A 23,245-nucleotide genomic window follows, 5' to 3' on the forward strand; every position below is an offset into this window, starting at 1 on the left:
CTCGAACCTTACTCAGCACAGTCATGACCTTGCCTAACCACCGACAAACATTTCAATCACAAATCACTTCAAAATTTAATTGCTAGCTAGTTTAATATCCTCTAAGTCTATCTAACGCTAGTGTCACAATGGCCCCCGAGTCTCAGCAAGGAGGTTAACTTTGAAAATAAAATACCTATTTTAACCTCCTTGGTCTCAGTGAGTCTCAATCCCGATTTTCCTGTAAAAGACTAGTACAGTATACTATCTATTCCTGGTTTGGAATTTTCGAGGCCATTCAAGCTTGTTAGTATGCAACCCAGGTCAGTTCCATTCCACGACTCCCAGCCTAGTTAATTTGTGTGAACTAATGAACATTAATGGTTTTCGTCAACTCAGTATAAGAATAGATTAGACACGGTGAACAGCATCACGATTGGTTGTTTATATTCTTGATAGCTTCAAACGAAATTTCACCCGATTGTGTCTTTTTTCGCCTGTGATAGAAATGAGAAAAAAATAATCATCATTATTCAGTCAAGCATCCCACTGGGATGGTAATTGATGGTTGTCAGCATAACGGCTGGATAACTTACAGTATATAAAATGTCAATTATCAATTATGACTACCACCTAGTCTACCACGGTCCGTGGGTTGGAAAAATTGCAGAAATTGGCCAATGGGTTAAATGATTTTACCAGAGGAGTCGACCGGCCACTGAGTTACCATTTGCAACAAGCGGGTAAATCTGTATTCCAATCCCCGACCCAGCCAAAGCCCTCCCCCAAAAATATTCCCCCAATTTTTTTGGCCAATTTCTACAATTTTCTTAGTTCGCCATAGAGGTTTGGTAAAGACTAGTCTTAGTTACTGTTCAACGACCTACCCATTGCATGAGGTCATAGGTGACATCCTCAGGCAAAGGCACATTCCAATGAGGCCTCCCTGAAAAAATGCATTAACTATCATGTATAGCTGTGGAAGACTTATTTGTTTCACATCTTTGGCGTTACTAGACTTACAAGTGGCCATCACGGATATGTGTCATAATGTGGTTGTCGTGGTCCCCCCCCCCCCACACACACACTTCTAACCACTACTATCTCACAAGCACACGTCCAAATATTTTATAAGCGTAGTTCGCACTTTAACAATATCTCTTGCCATGGATACATTTTAGCTGTCAGATGAGCCTGTGCACCTTGGAACGGAGGAGTTATGTTTTAGGATAGAATATTTCAACTATTGCCTAGTATTGGCCGGATTACGCTGAGAGAACCCCCGTGGGAGCATGTCTACATTCCGCGGCTATACACCCATTTCACAACCACCCCCATTTCACACGATACCAAAGGATTGATAAGTGGGTTCTCTTGTCTGTATAAAGGTGGGAGGGTAGGGTATAGTCTAAACCAAACAGCTTATTCATGAGTCACCCCACAACTATGCCCGTTGCTCACGAGCAGGTAATTAAGGGATGGGCTTCACCTGATCTGACGCGTTATGAGCTTCTATTGCAGGCTTCTTGCCTGTTAATGTTTTGCCTTATTATTACTAATTTACTCTTATCATATTTATCACAGAAGAACTTTATTGCACGACAATTGTACATGGTACAAAGTATGGCAAGAATTCGTAAACATAATACAAAGTTAAAGTATAGAATAAAACTTAACGTCCTAATTAATAATACAATACAATAAGGGATAGCATACATTTTGATATAGCATCCTAATTACTAATACAATACAATAAGGGCTAGAGTACATTTTGATATAGCGTAACGGTTATGATCGAGTTGGTTTAATCATTAGTTTCGGTATTTTTCCTAATGTGAAAGCAGTCGTTAAGATATTTACCTATTTTCGTATTGTGGGGATTGTTGCATTTAAATATATACTCAAAACGGTCGGTAGTATCGATACTCTTAAAATTTGTACTTGTTTTGAGAAATGTGAATAACTTATTACGTAAAACATCATATCTAGAGCATTCCATGACATCAGTTTTCTGATTGCACCGGGTCCCGGACAGTGGTCCGCGCCTTATACAAACCACGGATGACAAAGTAAACTTGGAGGCGTGAGAAAGTTGTGTTTGGAAATTGGAGTTGTAGCACGCATGCATGCATGGTAGAGCCATGTAGTCGTTCTCAACTTTCGGATGCCAGATTGACTAGATGCGCTGTGATTTATTATTGTAATGGACTGCGCGTGTTCTTGTCTTCCCAAAAGATTCAGACAGTTCATGGGGATCTCTAGTCTCAGCTCTGCCAGACTAACACTTTTATGAGGGAGAATATTTGCCAGGGGAGTTTGGCCACCATAGGGTTACATTTGCAGGCGCAGTTTAGAATGGGAAAATGTTAATCTTTCCGCGGATTGACTTTCCTTTAATAGGTCAATTAGTCCACTTTTTGCCGAATTCAGTAACCTGTACCCCCGTAGGAAAACCTGATGGAGGATTGGTGATCCCCAGAAACGGGTGGGTTGTCGCTGACAGGACACAGTGGAAACCTCGTCTGAGAGGGTCATGGTTAGGTCACGCCAAGTTGATTGACAGGATCAACTTCAGCAGTGTTGTGTATCATGACGGTGTACTGAATCATCAGTGACTCATCAGTGGAAACAACAATTATTTTCAAGGGTTGCTAATTAAGACGGTCCCCCTGTGTTATCCACAGGGACGTCCGGCCATACGGAGTCAAGTTCGGGGTCATAATGGAGTCTTCTGGATCCTGCCTAATTATTATTAGTAGACCCATACTGACTGTTACTGAGTAACATTTGCCGTCATTGTGCACACAAGACGACCAGGTTTGCGAGCCAAAATGGAGTATGGGACAATGTCAAGGAACCATTTCAGGCTAATCGTGACAAAATATTTTTCTCAAATATTTTCAACCTATTCCCAAAGTCATAAAGTCATTTTTCGACGTGTCACCCTAATGATTAAGCGCCAGGACTGCACTTGAGTAACTGAGCCAATCATTATTTATACCATGCGATGTGATACTGACCAGCCATCCCAAATAATAACAGACCAAAAAGATTGTCTTTGATGCTCTACGTCTGAAACTCGAGGCACCAACGTCTGACTACGATCGGTGCCAAATCCCAAATTCAAATCAATATGGTGGCTTGGGCACCCGGGTACCCGGAAGTGGCGGTGCATCGCCGCTGGCGGACGCTTTACCGCGGAGTGATACAGCCCAGATACTACACATTTATTCACTGCGGCATGTGTTGATCGCGTCATGTGTTGAGGAAGGAAGATTAGCGTCGAGACCGGGGCTTTGGCTTTGGCCAGGGCAGAATAAGTCTTTGTATTTCATACGTTTCGAAGCAAACGAGCAAGTCAGTGTGAGCAAGCGAGCATGTGACAAGTGGCAATGAAGTCGATAACCGAGCAAACTATAAAACTTTATTCTCGTACTTCATGAAACATAACAAAATGCATATGTCACATGTTTTAATAGTTCTATCATGGCACGCAGTGGTTTTATAAAATTTCCTCATTAATGATCCAAATTGGACCTGATTTGCATAATTAGCATTTAATCATGTCAAGCATCACTTATGCTATCGACCGTACCAAAAATCAGGACGATCCGTTAACCCTTTCTTGCCGAATTAGGGACCTTCGTTTTTCGATCATACACATGGTCCACTTTCTTGATATCATGCATGATCTATTCACAGCATATTCAGTTATAAATGCTGTCCACAACTGACACGCCCAACCACAAACGGTACCGAAAACATAACCTTCTTGGCGAAGGTAATGCCATTATCCTCTATTATGAGAGTTCCCTGGATGATCATTTCTTGTCCAGCACGTTCAACAGCGCCTCCTTGTTGTCCGCCACCCACTGGTCTAGGCTCCTGGTGCCCGGGTACAGCTGACGGGTCAGCTCCACACTACGGTCGGGGTTACCCAGGCGGTAGAACTTGAACATGTTGGCGATTTGCTCAGCCCCGGGGAAACCCAGCTTGCTGTACTCTTCTGTGGTCATCTGGGGGGAAGAGGAATAGATTAATCTCCAAGGTGTTTGTGAGTACGAGTGGGTGGATGGATGGATGGATTGATGGATGGATGGATGGATGGAAGGAAGGATGGATGGATGGATGGATGGAAGGAAGGATGGATGGATGGATGGATGGATGGATGCTACATTACCATAACTACTAAGAATAAGTAAGTATGGGCCCCGAACAAGTGTGAACTAAACACGTGGTACCCAGCTTAAACCCAGGCTATATACAGGCTATATATATAGGTCCTCAATGTCATCACCCTTTTAGTCCTTAGTACGTTAATGTTGGTCCCTCTTACCTTGGTCGGCTTGAACACCTTCGGCGCCAGGTGCTTGGAGAGAATGACTGCGTGTTGCTGGACGGTGAGTTTGTCTCCACTGAAGCCGACAGTCCGACCCAGCCATTCCGCCCTGTTCTTGAAAATCGTTCTGATGGCGAAGCCCATGTCGGCAACACTCACGGCGTGCATTGCAGCGCCCTCCATCGCATATCCTGGAGAATTGCATCAACCAAGGACGATTTATTCAATATACTAATAGCGTCCTTGCACAAATTGAAACTATGAATCCTTTCGTTTTCAGAATTTTTCAATAATTTCAACAGTATTTCAATATTTTCAACATTTTTCTAACTTTTCGAAGATGCTTATTGGCACTTAACCGGAAAGGACAAGATTATATATTCGTAAGGGAAGCTTGTTTTATACATAGACGCAGTTCCGGAGAAGAAATAGTTAGCAAGTACAGTGCTTTCCGGACAAAATTACGAAATCGACTTTACACTATTCTTATAACAAACCACAATGCCATGGATGCTTATATAGAGATAAAGCCGTGCTTCAAATAGCTTTGGGTGGAAATGACTCTTCTTTTATGCATCTCTATTTAACCATTAATTCAATTATAAAAGTTCGAATGCATAAAAGATATCTTCACCCAAAAGGCTACGTTGTAGTACCTAGCTCATAAGTTCCATCCGCCAGTTTCCGTGGACCAAAGTTGATGTAGTTCTCGTAGTAGGCAGGATACTTCACGATGGTGACCGGAAGGCCAATAGACTTCATGTACTCCTCGATTTCAGCTTTAGAGTCGTAGAACAGACAGGGGAACCCCATGGTCTTCTGCACGTTTTCAAGGCTACTGAACACCACGTGTTGAACACCGGTACCTTTTGCTGCATCCGCCACAGCCTTACCCTTAGATGCAAGCCAACAAGCATAAACCATTTTACGAAAATTCTTTTAGACGCTTTTGAATTTGAAAGCATACAAAAGAAAACATACATCTTTTGATCATTTTGCTACCGTGTACTTTCGACTTACTGCAAAAATGCCTACCTGTTTGACATCCCGATCGAACTCCTGATGTTCCATGTAGTTCGTGACCACAAACATTCCGTGTGCTCCCTGGGCGGGAAAAAGACATGCGTTTGCGTAACGTTTTTGTGTTATCTCTTATTACTTTGATAACGTTTGATGTGAATAACTTTTGTTTGCCCCCCCCCCCCCCGGGCTCATTGAAAATCGCCAGTTGGTGGCATGATATCCCCTGGTTAGGTGAATAAACAAACAAACAAACACTAAGCTTTTTTAACAGGAACAGTTGTAATAGTCAATGGTTTAAGAATTCTGTACAATTAAGGATCTGGAATGACGTCATGTGACGGGAAAGTTTGCCCAGGCAGTTAATACCTGTAGTGCCCGCTCCAGTGAGCCGGGATCGTCATAGTTGCCCTCAACGACCTCAGCACCTCTCTCCTGCAGTGCCTTAGCCTTGGCGCTAGAGGCGTTTCTTGTCACTGCCCGAACTTTGACATACGAGTCCTCCAGAAGGGCATTGGCCACTCCGCCTCCCTGTAACCCTGTAAAGGCAGGAAAATGTAGATGATTAAACAAAACATTGGCTGGTTTGTTGATATTTTATATTCATACTCGACTCCGTATCATCATTACAGACACACACACACACTGTCACAGACACTGGCGTGACAGACAGACACACACAATACCGTCACACACACACACACACACACACACACACACACACACACACACGCACACACATACACGCACACACACACACACATACTAACACACACATCTTCATGGCAAAGGTAATTACTAAGAAAAATCAGGCGGCTCAGTTTTGATACAACGTGTGGCCTAGTTTGAAGTGCTTTTCTGTCTCGAGCTCGTTTGTAGAACCGTTAGTCAGAACTCACCTGTTGCTCCGAAGACAACTACAACTGATCCAGCCATAGTGTCTCTGCTATTGGGAGGATCGTTCCCGTTCACCACGTTCTGTTCGCGATATCTGGATGTGTTCTTTTCGCTTCAAAGTAGCGCGGAATGACCTCGTCCTATTCAAACCTCCTTGGTCGAGGTCATTCTTGAACATTGGACTTTGACATGTGACCTTATGTCCAGTTCCGCCGAGTTCCAAGAAGGGTTACCTCCGTTTTCTTGTGACGTCTACTTGCTTGAAGTTGATAAAATTTCCGGTGTCTTTTGTCATTGTACTAACATCAACCAAATACATATTGTTGAGTAGTCTTGCTCAAGAGTGTCAATAAGTTTTGTTTTAGAGCCATCCTTCAGGATCTCCATCGGGGTTAGGGTTATATACCCGGTTAGGGTTGACAGGATCATGAGTACTATTCACAAGATTATCAGATGCTGTAACGTTAAGTGCAATAATAAGGTGTGCTCGGATTGGTTCCTGAGAAATATTTCTTTCAATAGTGCAAAAACACTTCTTGTTGACGGGAACCCTGTCAATAGCCTCAGTCTTCTTATACCACATCATGATCATCGCACCTTCATTATTTCACACCAAAAATGTTCATCATTTTCCTTAAAACACTTTTTCAAAAGCACTTGTATCTATCAATGAGCCCAAAGCAGCAAATCCATCAACTCCCAAGAAAAAAGCTTCTAATATTTTACGATTACATAGTTGGATGGCATAACAATTTCACCGAAAGATGTTAATTGCATCACACACATGTAATTATATAACTCATGTAATACCATCAGAAACAAGAAGCTGGAGTCAGCTACGAAAGGGCTGTAAGTTTATTGGTACTGGACACAGCAAAAGTGTCGATGCATAAAAAGCTGAATAACTAGTGATAAGGCTACTTCTTAGTGTATCGACTCAGCGTTTCTTTTACCCTAGTGTTGTGGAACAGACTTTCAATCGGTTATCCTTGTCCAGAATATGTCATTAATTATGATAACCTGTTAGGTCATATATATACGTCAGAGTTAAAGATGGTGTTACATGTACACAACAGAATTTATGTACACAACACAGTCAACAGAATTTAATTGACTTTATTCCCTGAGTCTTGTTAGCGAATTCTTACATTTGCTAGCAAATTAGCAAAATTCTTACACTTGCTAATCTACTGGGGAAATGACTGGCTTCCCACAAGCCTAACGTACTCTGTGAGCTATTTCACATATTGAGCTTTTCCCGCTGTTTTGTCTGAGGCTAACACATTCAGCAGCGCCTCCTTGTTGTCCACCACCCACTGGTCCAGGCTCCTGGTGCCCGGGTACAGCTGGCGGGTCAGCTCCGCGCTACGGTCGGGGTTACCCAGGCGGTAGAACTTGAACATGTCGCCGAGGTGCTTCGCTCCGGGGAAAGGCAGCTTACTGAACGCGTCAGACGTCATCTGCGAACATCAGAGATGGTGGATGAATTGGTATAATAAAGAGCTGGACTTGTGAATGGTTGGGAAAAGGTGCACGTGACACTTCATATGCCAAAATATAACCTGATGACCATACACATTATGTACCGTCGCGTCGTGAGCTCCCCGGTATCTCTACGACCTCTACGGTGCTGGGAGTCTTGCCCGCCCGCCCAGTTCATTAGCGCACACGGGGGAATTTTACGGGGTTGGTTTCAATTACTTCGCTCACAAGTTGGCAGTAATTGCCAGAAAGGCCGGCCGGAAGATAGCTAGGCTGTCAGAAATAGACAAATGCGTAGTAGATTGGGTCCGGTAAAAATACTCCTACGACGACCCGTGTATATAGAATGGTTACCAGGTTAGCCTCAATACAGCCTAACAAACTGTTTACATGTATGTCCCATACTATATATGAATATGTACTAATTTTCATTGACCCCATTCTACCTCCCCGCTTACCTTGGTCGGCTTGAACACCTTCGGCGCCAGGTGCTTGGAGAGAATGTCAGCGTGTTCCTGGATGGTGATGTTCTCCGCACACAAGCCGACAGTCCGGCCCAGCCATTCGGCCCTGTTCTTGAAGATCCCCCTGATCGCAAAACCCGCGTCAGGAACGGCGATGCCCTGCATAGGAGCGCCCTCCATCGTCCATCCTGGAAAATTGCACCAAATCAGTACACGAAGTACAACTGCATTTCTGATTCGCTCTGTGTGAAGTCAGTGGCTGTGCAATTTCTTCGCAACATTCATTTCGCCTTTACTAAAGAAAAGTTCATCCCTAGAACTCCAGTGGCTATCTCCTGCAACAACGGCATACTGTAAAATATATTACTGGCAAATCTTTTATAAATTCAATGATAAAGGTTCGATAAATTCCATAGTATGAAGTTTGTTTTAAGAAGTGAGTGCTACCTTGATTCGCTCTTCGTTTGTTTGAATCTTGTTTATTCATGATGAGCTCAAATCGGCACGCCGGCCGCTTTTCATTGAGGTCATGAGGGAAGAGGTAAGGGTCAGATACAATATAACAGAGATACACAGTCGTAACATTCATTTCGCCTTTACTAAAGAAAAGCTCATCTCTACAACTCAAGAGACCATTTCCTGCAACAACGCTAAACAATAGAATATACTACTGGCAGATCTATCTTAAATTCAATGATAAAGGTTTGGCAAATTCGAAAGCATGAAGTTTGTTTCAAGAAGTGAGGATACCTAGCTCATAGGTCCCATCCTCGACCTGTCGCGGCTTGAAGACCGTGAGGTAGTTGTCGTAGTAGGCGGGGAACATGATGTAAGTGGCGGGTAGTTCGATCGACCTCATGTACTCCTCGATGTGTGCTTTCGTTTCGAAGTGCAGACAGGGGAACCCCGCGAGCTTCTGAACGTCTTCCAGGCTGCTGAACACCACGTGTTGTACACCGGCAGCCTTTGCTGCGTCTGCCACAGCCTTACCCTGGGAGTAGACAAAAATTAGGAATGGAAAAAAACTCATCCATGTCATCTGTAGTGGTAAACAACAGTGATATAGAGTTAAGCTTCCTGACTACAAGGCAGGGTGGTCGGATATCGCAGACTCCGTTCGTACTGTCTTTCCTAGTGCTACGTGGTATACTTGCGCAACGACACTCCAGATATTTGCCACGACCTCCATCTACGTTTTATTATATTAGTCATAAATTACGGTTCTTTTTAACTTTGATGAATGTCAGGCTACGGAATTTTCAATCGAACCTCTTAGGCCTGTTTATCTTCAGGGTGACTCACTGTCCAAAACATCCCTGACGAAGACCGGAGAGCCGGTGGAAATCTTTTCCAGATTTTACCAAACCGTTTAAAGATGCTTACCTGCTTGATTTCCAGTTGATCCCAGTCAGGAAGTTCAAAGTACTGCTGGGTCATGATATAAGTCCCGTAGGCACCCTGGACGGGAAGAAAATAAATGAACCATCAGCTTCGTGATTCAAGCGGCTAGTCATGCTCTACCAGACTTATTACGCTGGCTATAGGGAGAATAATTTGCCTGCTGGGGAGTTTGGCCACCACAGGGTTTGACTGGCCGCGCAGTTCGAGGGGGGAACGTTAACCTTCCCACAGACTGACACACCTGGCCAATTATTCCCCTTTCTGCCGAATCCATACCCCCTAGGGTCTGGTGGAGGTTTGATAACAAACGACACTCGAATTTAGCAAAACATGCGTATTTTCACTACATGTGTTCATTATCAATTTTTTGGAATGGCGTATAGTTACAACGGTTATTTGTCTCATATAAAAAGTCTTACCTGCAGTGCCCGCTCCAGTGAGCTGGGATCATCATAACTGCCCTCAACGACCTCAGCACCTCTCTCCTGCAGTGCCTTAGCCTTGGCGCTAGAGGCGCTTCTCGTCACTATTCGGACTTTGAACTCTGGGTCCTCCAGAAGGGCATTGGCCACCCCACCTCCCTGTGATCCTGTGAGGATAAGAAAATCAAGGTATCATTCAGTAAATCGATTTGTTAATATTTCACTCCTGTCTGGAGTCAGGAATGAGTACCGTGTATGTAATATGATATCTCAGGACACACCCATAGCACATACAGGTCATACAAAGGGCGGCCAAACACACATTTTCTTAGACATCCAGTTTAGCCCACATAACATATATGTTAAAAGTTTCTGATTGTTTATCTTATTCTGACAACTACCGGTTTTCTAAAAGCCGCCAAGTCTGGAGCTGTTAGGCCCCCATTCCAATAGACGGCGATCACGCTGCGACCTCATTGCGGCCTAGTAAATTGGATGCGCGTAACCATGCAAAATGTAAAAGTATGACTGAAAAGACTACAAAACACACTGAGCATAAAAAGATTCGTTTTCCATTTTATGGAATTCGTTGCGGACTCTTTGGGGCACTGCATGTTACACTTGTGCGTATATTCAAGTGCGCATAAGTTCCGAAGTAACATTTTCTTTTGGTTTAAGTAAATTTTGCGGGGAGGAAGTTGTTTTCTACTTTGACCCATCGTTGTGCAGTCTGGTTATCAAACCAAAGAAATAACTTCCTCGGTTGCAAACATAACCTAAACCAAAAACATGTTTATACGCAACCCATGCGGGATTGTAGTTGTATATACGCACAAGTATGACAGGGGCTTTAGAAAGCCGATAGCCATGGCAGCGATCAGCCTGAGTAACAATCAGAAAACACCAAAGCATGAAACCTGATACGGAGGCCAGGGCTTATACGGTAGGGTTGTACCATTATACAAACAGGTTAAAACGAGAATAGAACAAGTACAAGTCATGAGATGGAACAATCGTTTAGTATTAAGAATTTTAGATAAGTTACACAACGGCTTCTTGCATTGCAAGGGAGGGTCAGAGTTTAAGACTTGCAAAAAATGTGAGGATTTCATGGCCGCACCCTCAATCCATCTATGCCACCTTCAGCTCGGACGCTCCAACTGCTTTGCATAGAAAGTTGAATGATCCTCACAAAGATTAATGGTCGCACCTGTCAACCCTTTATTCTTTGGTTGGGCGGGGTTGTTTACCTTAAGCCTTAAGGTTTGCGTGGCTTTGGTATTTGGGTCGCAGAGCATTGGCTTCCGGTATTTGGTCAGCACGCTTCACTTCTCCAGGAGACTCTTCACTGTAAAGCCAAGCTGGCATGTTCGGCTGTTGTAAGGTCCAACCCGGGCTAGAGGCTGAAGAACCTGGGGCCACACGTCCGGATTCAAAGCTCAAGAACATGGCGAAAGTTATCACTGTTTTCGGAGCAACAGGTGAGTTTTCAAACGATTTTTCAAACCATAATGGTTTTAGCTGGTAACAATACATTCTAAGCTCCCCGATGTGTCTACGGTACTGGGAGTGTTGCCGTCCTCCCAGTTCATTAGCGCAAGTCGGGGAATTCATACGGGGTTGGTTTTAATAATTTGCTCTACGCTATTATTTATTAGAAAGGTTGTTGCTAGAACGACAGGCCGTCAGAAGTAGCATATAACTATAAGATGGTCAAATTGATGACGATGGAACAAAAACAAGAAGGAAACATCGAAGCAACGTCCTCAGATGCATGTACCTATACCACCGCTGCCACCGAATGTAGGGTAGCCGAGATACAGAGATACAGATATGGGGTCCTCTCACGCACTGCCAGAGATGCAACTCCAGACTGGCCGGAGATATTTTAATGTCACCAGAACTGTCTAATTCAGCCCAGATGTGCCCCCCTCCCCCATATATGTTGGGGCATGGTCACAACACTACCGATTACAGAATAGCAATGTTCTTTTATTCATAACCAAACCTTACTATTCAATCATTCACCAACCTGATGAAATTATTCACGGACTATCGACAACAGGTTAGTAAAAGACCAAAGATATACACGCTAGTACTGGCTAATTTCATTTCAGCGCGGGAGCGTCGGTAACTCGATACCCTCCCTTACAGTGAAAAGTTGCCCCTAGCAACCCACTGCAGTGAAAGACCCAAACGGGTTTGCGGAAAAAGCTGGCCCTGTCTACCTGGCCTGTCTACCCTGGCTATCTACCCTTTTTGGACCCCAAGGGCATGCATGGGGGTTTTGCATCTGATTGAATTTTCTTGAGGAAAAACTGGGTCAGTGGCAATTCCAGCTGTGGGTGGGCTGGATCATACTATTGGAGGATAGGGACAGTTATGAGCAACTCCATCAACACTGGAAGAAAATCTATCATTTGTAAACGAACTTCTTGTTGTTAAACAAGATAGAAGGGGTATCAGATACAGGATACAGGATAAACAAAGAAAACCGAAAACTGATAGGATGGTTTGCCAGAACAGCAGCTGCTAAAGATTTCGTCAGTATCAGCTACAGTAACCCCAATGAGTGTCAGACATCTGTTTAGAATTTAGCTGTTGTGACACACAAAAGTCCTATTGTTGTCTGGCTCATCCTACCAGTTTTCTTTTCTTCCTTGTCTTACCTTCCACTTCAATTGTGTTTAGTATTCCAGGTGCAGTTTATTGTATACATTTACCTGGAACTTTTTTTCCAGTCTTGGTGGAATTGCTTTACCAGCTTCACCCACACACCCGCCCCAACAAAACACCAATAGGCATTATCTTCCATCCAGCTCACACACATATATCTGGACATGCATTGACCCAGTTTTTCCTCAAGGAATTAAAGGCCTAACCCCCATGCATACCCTTGGGGTCCGAAAAAGGGAGGTAGCCAGGGTAGACAGGCCAGGTAGACAGGGCCAGCTTTTTCCGCAATCCCGACCCAAACACCCCTTATCGGCCCGTTGAGAGTGGTTACAATGCTGCACTGACTAATGTAATCTCCAAGCAGATGTAATCTCGAAGCAGATCTCCACTGGGCAGGGACAGTTAATCTCCAAGCAGATCTAATGGTTGCGAAGACCGTATCCAACTGGCAGAAGAAGCTTGTATGGCAACCTAAGGTCCAACTGGCAGAAGAAACTGACCGACGGCATCAGATTGGTCAACAGTGCTGATAATGTGTTGATGTGCTGATACACATAACGTTACATATACAATGTTGAATCAAAGTTAGTTGTCCTACGAAACCTACAGTACATATTCTGGGTTTTACAGGTACACAGGGAGGCGGAGTGGCCAATGCCCTTCTGCAGGACCCGGATTTCAAAGTCCGGGCAGTGACAAGAAACGCCTCTAGCGCCAAGGCTAAGGCACTGCAGGAGAGAGGTGCTGAGCTGGTTGAGGCCAGTTATGATGATCCCGGCTCACTGGAGCGGGCAATGCAGGTAAGACTATCTACCTGGAACGGCGTATTAGGACCTCCGGACAGATTGAAACTCGCATGGTATACATTGGAAAATATATCAAAGAATGTCTAGACGTTAGAAACTCCTCCAATGATGGTAAAATCCCATTGTCATCCCATACTACTACACCATATTGTATAAGATTGATTAGCCTGATAGAATGTTATCTATGTACCAGCGGATGCCATACTTTGTACCTTATACAATTGGTGTGCGATAAAGTTATCTATAATCTCTCATAACTGTTGAAAGAAGTGTACGTCAATTAGATTTTATAGTCATTTCGTTTCCAGAGAATGAGAGATGTGACTGATCTACTTACGATCTACTTACGATCTACTTACGTTGTCTTTTTTGTCCAGGGCGCCTACGGAACATTCGTGGTGACCCAGATTAACATCGAACATGCAGACTTTGATCAAGTGGAGATCAGACACGTATGAGCCTTTGTTTGACACAAGTTCTGATATAACTAGAATAGCTGGTGTGTTACGCAGAATGGCGGTTATAACGGCTATACAGACACAGATGACAATGATTTCAACACTTGTCTTCCCTCCAGAAATATCTGAACCTTATAGAATCCTTAAAACTTCAGGTGATGTTTTCTTCACCATATAAAAACGCAAATTTTACACAACCTTAGGGCCTTAGGGCCTCTTAGGCATCCTTCCATCCCTTTGTGGTTTTGTTATCATACCATTACATCTGATGTCTATTCCATTACGTAAATATTCATCGATATCGAATTATGCGTGATTAGCATACATCGAATTATGCCCCATCCCAAGTGCAGATTATGTTCGTGCATTATTCGTAGTGAAATTACAACTTTAAAGAGACTCTTTATCATCGCATGTTCATGTAAATCTACTCCCAGGGTAAGGCTGCTGCGGATGCAGCAAAGGCTGCCGGTGTACAACACGTGGTGTTCAGCAGCCAGGATGCCGTGAAGAAGACCATGGGGTTCCCCTGTCTGGAGTTCGACTCCAAGGCAGAGATCGAGGCGTACATGAGGTCTATCGAACTACCGGTTACCTTCGTGAAGTTTCCCGCCTACTACGACAACTACCTCGCCGGACTACTGATTACCAAAATGGAGGATGGGACGTATGAAATAGGTACCCTGTGCTATAATGTTTGTTCCGAATCTTCATAATAAGTTTGCCTTTTGACATCTGCTTAGAAATGAGTGGTACGTGCAATGTATATAGGGCGTATTCAGTCACGTGACCCTCCCCCTAGCAACGAGCACTGGCGGCCATGTTGGTGCTCACTTGATAGTGGAGCCCTATGGAACTCTCTGTATAAATGGCAGATGTTTTCTACGCCATTCATAATTTCCCTTCAAAACGTTTTGTCTCATAATCATGGTGTTGTGCCTCGTGGTCAGATGTTGGATTGGGACTGATAAAGCACACACCGGTCGGGTAACAGTAAGATTGGTTTTGCGTTTCTCGTGTAGGACGTGTACGTGCGGGAACATACGATCGCGAAGGGACTAACGACTGAAACAAAAGTGGATTTCTGACATACGAACAACGGATCTAAATTGTTAAAATTTGATAATCAACGTGTGTGTATGGAAACCTTTTGTATCTGGTCGAAAAGCAAGTTACAGGCCCGTTGTGTAGTCGTTGCTTGAGATACGTTCATTCATAAACTGGGGGTCTTTCAACGTCGAACTTTCCCGATCATAACGTACTCCCTGTCAGCAAAATTTCTCACGACACTCAAGACACTGTACTACGTGACTGCAGGCCTTGGAACACTTGTAATTGTATGCTGTGAACTGATTTTATGCGTACTCTGTAAACAGTTTAGCGGCCATGTTTGTAGGCTGCTGGGGAACCTCGCTCGCCGATAATGGGTCATTTCCAGTAGGTGAAATTGGATTTTTGTAGCGAAAAGGATGTGAGGCTGGAGACTCTTTGCGTATAATAAAACAGCGATCAGACGACTTCGCACTCCTTGGAAATTTAGAGAGCGCCGGACACCGAGAAACTTCGCTGCAGGGTGAGCACCAACATGGCCGCCCACGGAGGGCAGGGGTGATGACGTCACGTGAATACGCCCTATAGAAGAAGACCAGGAATATATGCATGTTGTAGAGATACAATCCAATGGTGTATTCCCATTGTCTATACATGACGTGCTTTGCTACTTAAACAGCTACGTGGGTTGTTCATGTTGTTACCATCTCAGCTATCCTATATATAGTTCCGCGTATATGTTGTCTTGTTCTGCTTTCTCCAGGATATCCGCTGGAGGGCGCTGCAATGGACGGCATCAGTACTGTTGACGCGGGTTTTGCCATCATGACGATCTTCAAGAACTGGGCCCAGTGGATCCGCCGGACTGTCGGCTTCAGCGCAGGCAAGCTCACCGCCCAGCAACACGCTGACATTTTCTCCAAGCACCTGGCACCGAAGGTGTTCAAGCCGACCGAGGTAAGAGGTGACACCATACTAAGGACTAGAAAGTTTCAGTTTACAGAAGTTTGCAGCGTCTTAGTTGTCGCATTCAAAATTAGAAAGAGGACCAACAAATCACTTACTGTATCTTTTGGTATGACCCTTGAATTTGCCCAAATGAATTGCAGAAAACACAGTGCGTCTGGCATATGTCCATCCATCCAATTCATCAATTCATCCATCCGTCTATCCCTAATTTTTACAGATGACATCGGACGCGTTCAGTCAGTTGCCTTTCCCGGGAGCGCAGCACCTCGGCGACATGTTCAAATATTACCGCGTGGGTAACCCCGACCGTAGCGAGGAGCTGACCCGCCAGCTGTACCCGGGCACCAGGGGCCTGGACCAGTGGATGGCGGAAAACAAGGAGACGCTGTTGAACGCGCTGTCTTAGAGCTAAAACGCACGTCCGGGAATCGAACCCGGGCCCGCCAGCGCACAAACCCAACGCACTTACCACTACGCTAAAAGGTCCGGACCAATAGACTGGTCAGTAATTATTATAAGTGTCGCTTGAACCACACTATTTGGTTACAGAGCATGTAGACAAAGTATTTACACTGTAAGCACGTGTTTGAAAGAAAATGATTCTTAGGTCAGCAACGCTAGTGTCCAGTAAATATGGTAAAACTGCTGCTTAGACTTGATTGCGACAGCTTTGAGTGGCATACGCTGATGATAAAAAGCGTACGCGTCAGTCTAGGTGGCGAGAAATACATTCGACCTGACAGGTTGTTAGGGACCTTATTTGATCTGGAGTGTCCATATTTTAAAAATGTATTTAACACATTAGACAAAACGCTGTATCGATATCTCTATGCACTGCAAAGTAACAATGACACATTGTTTATGTCACTATAGTTCATTCTCAATGTTAGTTAGATTTGCTAGATTTCTACATAGCCTCCTGTAGAAGTTACTTTGCTACTCCATCTTCTGAATAAAACAATCCTCTTAATCTCCATGTCATAGCCCTCATTCTATCCGTGCCATCTATAGCTTGGAATAACAAAGATCGGTGGGTCAACACTTGTCAACCCAGTTGGCTTTATTTGGGCCAATTTGGTTTAATAGGCGAGGAGTTTACCGATAGGTGTGTATAACTGATCGTCAGTGGTTGATCGTCTATTGTACACTATGTATGTAATGATACCGGGCTCGCTCAGGACAACTCATTGACCTACAGTAGGATATGAACGGGAGGCAAAACACATTTGTTTAGACATCCAGCCTAGCCCACTTAGCATATATGGTAAAAGTGTCCAAATACAAATATCTAAATATTGGCTCCGAGCTACCCCGGGATGTCCCGCAGTTTCGCGCAAAGTCCGGTTTTGTGACACTGGCTACTCTGATGACCGTACTTGTTGACTGTGTAGTATCTAGTATAGGATAGTGCCAGTTCAGTACATCTTGCTGGGTTTCAAAGAATGTAGAAATAAATCTGCAGAATTTGGTACTAACAAGTAGGAAGTGATTATGGAACTACAGCCACACCATCTACAGGGCTGTGTTTTCAATGACATTGAAGACGATACGTAAGATTGGATCCATGGACAACAAATCTCTGAACAACAGGTTACCTGCACACATTGATAGAGATATTCTTAACCTGTCAAAAATTGCCAATAGCAGATGCCCCAAACAGTCTAAATGTACCCCTTACAAATTGGTGGTATCCATGGTAAAACGGGTACGCAGATCTCTAGCAATATAGGGACCATAGTTGTGGAACAGACTTATGACACTGCCTCATTTGGCAACGTCAGCAAATACTAGTACCTCCAGAAATGTAACGGAGTTAGACTCGGATTTCGGATAAGGACACGGTCACTGGTAATGTAATATATACAACTTGAGAATGGCCGTGTAGTCTCTCTCTCTATATTCTCCAAGCAGAGGTTTCGGTCGAGTGGGGTAGGAGTGTCCTATTTTTAACGTCTCTCTCCCTTGTGAGATTCTCCCTTGCTTGGAGAATAGGTTCTCTCTATAATGACAATCTAATCGAATACTGTGATGAACCCCTGGCCTCTCACCGGACATCTAGAGACGTAGCTGATACCGAGAGGACATTCCAATGTAAACAGAGGTGATGGATTGCCAGGCGGATTGATGGATCGAGCCTCAGATGTCCGTAGTTTTGCGCTCGGGGCGACGCTCCGCCGCGTAAACACATCAGTCATGACGCAAGACGGCCCAGTGATTTGAAATCGCTGACGTTTAAAGATATGGAGACATCTCTGCTCACCCACCCCGCACAACATACACTTAACGTACTTCCCACTCCATTTTGCAGACTCTGAACTCATAAATTCCTATATTCTCTCCCACATCCCAACGTGCCCACGTGTTACTCGGAGGTGGTCTTTTGCGACATTCTTACTGGTCTATGATATTCTAACAGAGAATAAGAACACGATGCCAAATACAGTTGCAAACACTGCGACCACTAGTCTGGGTATCATCCTCCGTAGTAGTATTAAACCGCTCACGGTTCAATCTTTTCGCTTGCTAACAACGGATTAATCCGACCACAGTCCATTTCTTGTAAAAACTTCGATGCCTTTCAATCGTTAGATGAAGGTAAAAGGCAGGGCCATGAAACAATTGTCCGACTGTTGGGGGGACAACCGAGCACGTACTCTTCCCCACAATACGTATACTGTAGTCGCTACCTGTTTCGTTAATATATCTGTTCCTACTTGACCATAGATGTAAAACTCACCTGTAGCTCCGAAAACGGTGATGAGTTTCGCCATGGTGCAGCGAGTCTTTTGCTGTTATGAGTCCAATCAGCAAAGTAACAAAGCTCTGGGTGTTGTGTCCCTCCTAGTGTTCTGGTAATCATTAAATCACTGCATGAAGTGGCGTTATATTTGCACCTACCCCGGTGGGCTGTTCCATTTTACAAATGGGTAGACCTGGGGTCAACAGTACCTTGCTTAGCAGCCTATGTGAATAGCTGGGCCGCAACTGGGCATGACGTTCAATATTGAACTGGCATGTAAAAGTGTCAACAACAAAAGTAGATACGCAAATGAAGCTCTTTTACAAAAGTGACAGTCCGTCAAGCTTAGTCGGAAGGGTTGTACCATTGTACAAACGGGTGGAGAATTAACACAACAAGAAGCGCAAGTCATGAAGTGGAGCAAACGTTTAATATTTAGATAAGTTACCCAACTACTTTCATTGCATGTGGGAGGGTCAGAGGTTAGAAATACAAATATGCTGACCATCCTTGTATATATATATATATATATATATATATGTGAAAAGTCTGATTGAATCGCCAATAGTGAGGGTACAATATTTTTTTGTTCTGTCTCCTAAATTTTTCGTTACTAGTGGTACATTGTACATCACATGGAGCGATGTATTTGTAAACTTTTGCAAAATATATCGATGTTAAGGAGAAAATTCCATTACCGTCAATGACACTACAAGTTACAACATCGTACGTGACCTAGGGGCTATGAGGTATCTGATCATTCGACCTCAAGGACATTCAGCATGCTTGACAGGTGTGAAGTTTTCGGTGTATTAAAGCCAGTCAACACCCCGTGCCTGCAAAAAGGTATCATTTCAGCATTACTTACAGACCCACATATAGAGCAGGCCTGCTTTCTGACGTTATACCATTTTGATAGCTAATAGAATCTCCCAACTGCTTTGCATAAAAGGTCAAATCACATGGTCCAGAACAGGTCCCAAACATTAGTGAGTCAACACTTGTCCGACCTGTTGTGCGAGGCGGTTTACCTTTGGGTTAGTGTAACTGGTTGTTTTGGGCAGTGGGCAAACATTTGGCCAGGATTCGAACTTTTGACTTCGCCAGAGGACGCTTCGTGTCAAAGCCATCCTCGCAGCTTCAAAGGCAAAAGAGACGGAAAGAACTTGGAATCACAAGTTTGAGTTCAAAGAGACAGCAAGAACTTGGGGTCACAGGTTAGAGTTCGAAGTTCAAGAGCATGGCGAAAGTTATTACTGTTTTCGGAGCGACAGGTGAGTTTTCAAGCCATACTGGCTTAGCAGTAATCTCCAAGCAGATGTGCTGGTACACATACATGAACGTGTTCATATACAATGTGGCTCTTTGATCATTAGTAGTCATGTAGCTTGATTAAATCGAAGCTATTTGCATGGTATGACAGGGACACAGGGAGGTGGTGTCGCCAATGCCCTTCTGGAGGATCCCGAGTTCAAAGTCCGAATCGTGACGAGGAGCGCCTCTAGCGACAAGGCTAGGGCACTGCAGATGAGAGGTGCTGAGGTCGTTGAGGGCAGTTTTGATGATCCCGGCTCACTGGAGCGGGCACTGCAGGTAAGACTTCTAGCCTCTAATTACACCCCAACGTCGTGACTGAAACTTGATATCGTTCCTCGTCACAGTTGAAATAAGTGTCCATCAATTGAATTTTGTAGTCGTTTCTTTTCTGCCAAAGCGTACCGTGGCCGACAGGTACAAAGTGAAACACACCGACTTCGGTCTTCTTGTGACCTCTTTTCTCACCAGGGCGCCCACGGAACGTTCGTGATGACCCAGAATTTCTTTGAAATTCCAGACTTTGATCAACTGGAGATCAAGCAGGTATGAGCGTTTGGCTGATACAACTTCCGGTATAACTAGAACAATTTCCTCAACACTAATTTTATATCTGAACCTCGAAAACCCTTTAAGATTCAGATGATGTTTCCCCACCATAAAGTAATACATCCGGCAAATTGTACGCAATATACGTGGTCTTGTTATCATACTGTTATATCTGATGTCTATTCCCATTCATCAAATTATACGTAATCGACACAGAGCTATGAGTCTATGACCCCCCTACTGCAGACTACGTTCGTGCATTATTCCTAGCGATACGAAATTAAAACTTAGTTTAACGAGACTCTTTAATTTATTCTCATAAATTTATGTAATAATCTACTCTGAGCCTGTGTTACACAATCTGTCGCTGCCAGGGGCTGACTGGGCCTCTCTCCGAGAGCTGGTGGTCATACACCTCTAACTCGAGAGAACCATTCCCCTTCCCACAACGACCAGTAAGATCTCAGTATTCTGATTCACCACGAAAATCAGTCCAATAGGAGCTCAGGATTCTCTGTCACTATGGAAACCGCTCATTACAGCCTCCAACACGTACACCATGGTGATAGACAGATCTCAGTCTGACAATAATTGGTCCATGCTTGCACATATGCATAAATCAACAGGATTAGGATGTTTGTTCCTAATTCTCTTTCCTCAGATGTGTTGGCCATCAAGCTTCTAGGGGCCTGACCAGTGGAAGGGCCACTGGAGGCTTGATTTAGTCAGGTTAATGTACTCTTAGGGTAAGGCTGTGGCGGATGCAGCAAAAGCCACCGGTGTACAACACGTGGTGTTCAGTAGCCTCGATCCCGTGCAGAAGACCATGGGGTTCCCCTGTCTGCACTTCGACTCCAAAGCAGAAATCGAGGAGCACATGAGGTCGATCGGACTGCCGGTCACCATCGTGAAGTTTCCCGCCTACTACGAGAACTACCTCCTCCTCCGCCTGGTTACAAAACTGGAGGACGGGACGTATGAAATAGGTATTTTGTGTTATCATAACTATCTACGGTCCTGCTCATTGTCTTATGAATGGAAGAGCTGACCTTCATTTAATCTTCAAGGGGTCAGTTGGTAAAATGGTAATCTGCAAGCAGATCTAACCGTGGCAAAGACCGTATCCAACTGGCAAAAGGAGTTTTCATAATAAGCCACTCGGCGGCTATGAAAAACTTCTTTTGACAGTTGGATATGGTCTTTGCCACCGTTAGATCTGCTTGGAGATTAGTAAAATGGGTAGAAGGTATTATCTGTAATGTAACTCCAAAGTCCACGCTAGCAAAATTATTTGTCGTTTATCAAGTACATATTCAGTAATTGATCAATATTGGCACATTTTGTGGTTGCCTAGGAGTAGCGACGGAGGGCGCTGCATTAGACTACGTCAGTACAGCCGACATGGGTTTTGCCATCAGGACGATCTTCAAGAACAGGGCGGAATGGCTGGGCCGGACTGTCGGCTTCAGCGGAGGCAAACTCACCGTCCAGCAACACGCGGAGATTCTCTCCAAGCACCTGGCGCCGAAGGTGTTCAGGGCCAGCGATGTAAGTGACGTTAATTTTCCTTTCTAGTCTTAGTGTAACTCTGGTAGAGGAGCAGCAAATCACTGACAGTATCTGTTGGCATTGTACTCTTGTGTTTGGGCCAAAGGTAAAAAATACAAAAATGCATCAATCTAATGCATCATTTTAACTCTAATGGTCACAGATGACATCGGACGCGTTCAGTGAGCTGCCTTTTCCAGGAGCGAAGCATCTGGGGGACATGTTCAGGTTCCTGCGCCTGGGCAACCCCACCTATAACGAGGAGCTGACCCGCCAGCTGTACCCGGGCACCAGGAGCCTGGACCAGTGGGTGGCGGACAACAAGGAGGCGCTGTTGAACGCGCTATCAAACAGCACAGCATAGTTAATCTCCAAGCAGTTTTAATTTACCAGTGGCGATGACAGTATCCAAAGGGCAAAAGCAGCATCCAACTGGTCCTTAAGATACTGTCATCGCCTGCTTGGAGATTACAGCGTCGTATTAGAAAGAATGAGAGGAAATAATTCTCAGCAAAGCTCAGTAGATAAAATTACTGCTTTTTATCATACCACGTATTGGTGTAATGCAAGCAACAGGACTGACAAGAGAGGATGGTAAAAGAACGAAAGTACCATATTCCTAAATATAGTTTTCACGAATATGTTGATATGTACGGTGTGTTCCCAAATAGCTCCAGACATCTTGACATACATCTAGAATGACTTTTAAGACTCCAGTTAACATATAAAGGATTGATTTGTAGGGCGCCCGAGGAGCCCATGTAACACCATGTCCGCTCTTAGAAGCGCCACCTACATTCATACATGTCTTATCCTGTACGTAACGAGTAGGTTGAGGATATATATGAACATAATCCGTTTTCTCTTAACAACAATGGCCTTTTACTTGACTGTTCATCCGCTTAAATAATAAACTAGATAATATAACAAGAACATATATATACGGCCATGTCTAAAACCTTCCTCCTGATGGAAAGAACAATATACTAGTAGTATTCACTGTTTGTCGTGTCATCATTTTACAACATTCCTTATCACTTAGATTTAATCTCCTTTTTCTCATCTTTATCTTTTTGTGTGCGCTCTTACCATTTTGGGGTGTCAATGTGGCCAAAATTATTCCTGCAAATC

General features: G+C 44.1%; 4 protein-coding genes across 4 annotated transcripts; 2 read left to right on the plus strand and 2 right to left on the minus strand.

The window, feature by feature from the left end:
- Positions 1 to 3,350: 3,350 nt before the first annotated feature.
- Positions 3,351 to 6,964, minus strand: LOC136441562 (nmrA-like family domain-containing protein 1). The gene is made up of 6 exons (XM_066437912.1): positions 6,238 to 6,964; positions 5,708 to 5,877; positions 5,354 to 5,422; positions 4,975 to 5,212; positions 4,316 to 4,509; positions 3,351 to 3,995 (listed from the first exon to the last, which is right to left on the minus strand). Exons 1-6 carry the CDS (start codon positions 6,272 to 6,274, stop codon positions 3,801 to 3,803), a joined length of 903 nt encoding a protein of 300 aa, XP_066294009.1. The 5' UTR covers positions 6,275 to 6,964; the 3' UTR covers positions 3,351 to 3,800.
- A 112-nt stretch (positions 6,965 to 7,076) lies between these two features.
- LOC136441561 (nmrA-like family domain-containing protein 1) lies at positions 7,077 to 18,834 on the minus strand. The gene is made up of 6 exons (XM_066437911.1): positions 18,701 to 18,834; positions 10,002 to 10,171; positions 9,565 to 9,639; positions 8,932 to 9,172; positions 8,176 to 8,369; positions 7,077 to 7,695 (listed from the first exon to the last, which is right to left on the minus strand). The coding sequence occupies exons 1-6, from the start codon at positions 18,732 to 18,734 to the stop codon at positions 7,471 to 7,473; spliced, it is 939 nt and encodes a 312-aa protein (XP_066294008.1). The 5' UTR covers positions 18,735 to 18,834; the 3' UTR covers positions 7,077 to 7,470.
- On the plus strand, positions 11,174 to 17,432 carry LOC136441971 (nmrA-like family domain-containing protein 1). Its single transcript, XM_066438543.1, has 6 exons — positions 11,174 to 11,485; positions 13,311 to 13,480; positions 13,864 to 13,938; positions 14,382 to 14,622; positions 15,758 to 15,951; positions 16,181 to 17,432. Exons 1-6 carry the CDS (start codon positions 11,371 to 11,373, stop codon positions 16,367 to 16,369), a joined length of 984 nt encoding a protein of 327 aa, XP_066294640.1. The 5' UTR covers positions 11,174 to 11,370; the 3' UTR covers positions 16,370 to 17,432.
- An 864-nt stretch (positions 18,835 to 19,698) lies between the features above and the next one.
- Positions 19,699 to 23,113, plus strand: LOC136441563 (nmrA-like family domain-containing protein 1). Its single transcript, XM_066437913.1, has 6 exons — positions 19,699 to 19,977; positions 20,127 to 20,296; positions 20,489 to 20,563; positions 21,312 to 21,552; positions 21,921 to 22,114; positions 22,278 to 23,113. The coding sequence occupies exons 1-6, from the start codon at positions 19,944 to 19,946 to the stop codon at positions 22,476 to 22,478; spliced, it is 915 nt and encodes a 304-aa protein (XP_066294010.1). The 5' UTR covers positions 19,699 to 19,943; the 3' UTR covers positions 22,479 to 23,113.
- Positions 23,114 to 23,245: the final 132 nt, after the last annotated feature.

Source organism: Branchiostoma lanceolatum, chromosome 9 (genome assembly GCF_035083965.1).
Source record: "Branchiostoma lanceolatum isolate klBraLanc5 chromosome 9, klBraLanc5.hap2, whole genome shotgun sequence".
Classification (NCBI taxonomy): Eukaryota; Metazoa; Chordata; class Leptocardii; order Amphioxiformes; family Branchiostomatidae; genus Branchiostoma; species Branchiostoma lanceolatum.

Excerpts from the sequence above, each read along its gene's own strand:
- LOC136441561 (XM_066437911.1), bottom strand. The coding sequence starts at position 18,734 with ATGGCGAAACTCATCACCGTTTTCGGAGCTACAG. Across the intron at positions 9,640-10,001 it reads CACTGGAGCGGGCACTGCAG|GGTGCCTACGGGACTTATAT; the intron begins GTAAGACTTTTT and ends CTTCCCGTCCAG. Across the intron at positions 7,696-8,175 it reads AGGTGTTCAAGCCGACCAAG|ATGACGTCTGACGCGTTCAG; the intron begins GTAAGCGGGGAG and ends TGATGTTCGCAG.
- LOC136441971 (XM_066438543.1), top strand. The coding sequence starts at position 11,371 with ATGTTCGGCTGTTGTAAGGTCCAACCCGGGCTAGAGGCTGAAGAACCT. Across the intron at positions 11,486-13,310 it reads CACTGTTTTCGGAGCAACAG|GTACACAGGGAGGCGGAGTG; the intron begins GTGAGTTTTCAA and ends TGGGTTTTACAG. Across the intron at positions 15,952-16,180 it reads AGGTGTTCAAGCCGACCGAG|ATGACATCGGACGCGTTCAG; the intron begins GTAAGAGGTGAC and ends TAATTTTTACAG.
- LOC136441562 (XM_066437912.1), bottom strand. The coding sequence starts at position 6,274 with ATGGCTGGATCAGTTGTAGTTGTCTTCGGAGCAACAG. Across the intron at positions 5,878-6,237 it reads AGTTGTCTTCGGAGCAACAG|GGTTACAGGGAGGCGGAGTG; the intron begins GTGAGTTCTGAC and ends CTGCCTTTACAG. Across the intron at positions 3,996-4,315 it reads AGGTGTTCAAGCCGACCAAG|ATGACCACAGAAGAGTACAG; the intron begins GTAAGAGGGACC and ends TCTTCCCCCCAG.
- LOC136441563 (XM_066437913.1), top strand. The coding sequence starts at position 19,944 with ATGGCGAAAGTTATTACTGTTTTCGGAGCGACAG. Across the intron at positions 20,564-21,311 it reads ATCAACTGGAGATCAAGCAG|GGTAAGGCTGTGGCGGATGC; the intron begins GTATGAGCGTTT and ends ATGTACTCTTAG. Across the intron at positions 21,553-21,920 it reads GGACGGGACGTATGAAATAG|GAGTAGCGACGGAGGGCGCT; the intron begins GTATTTTGTGTT and ends GTGGTTGCCTAG.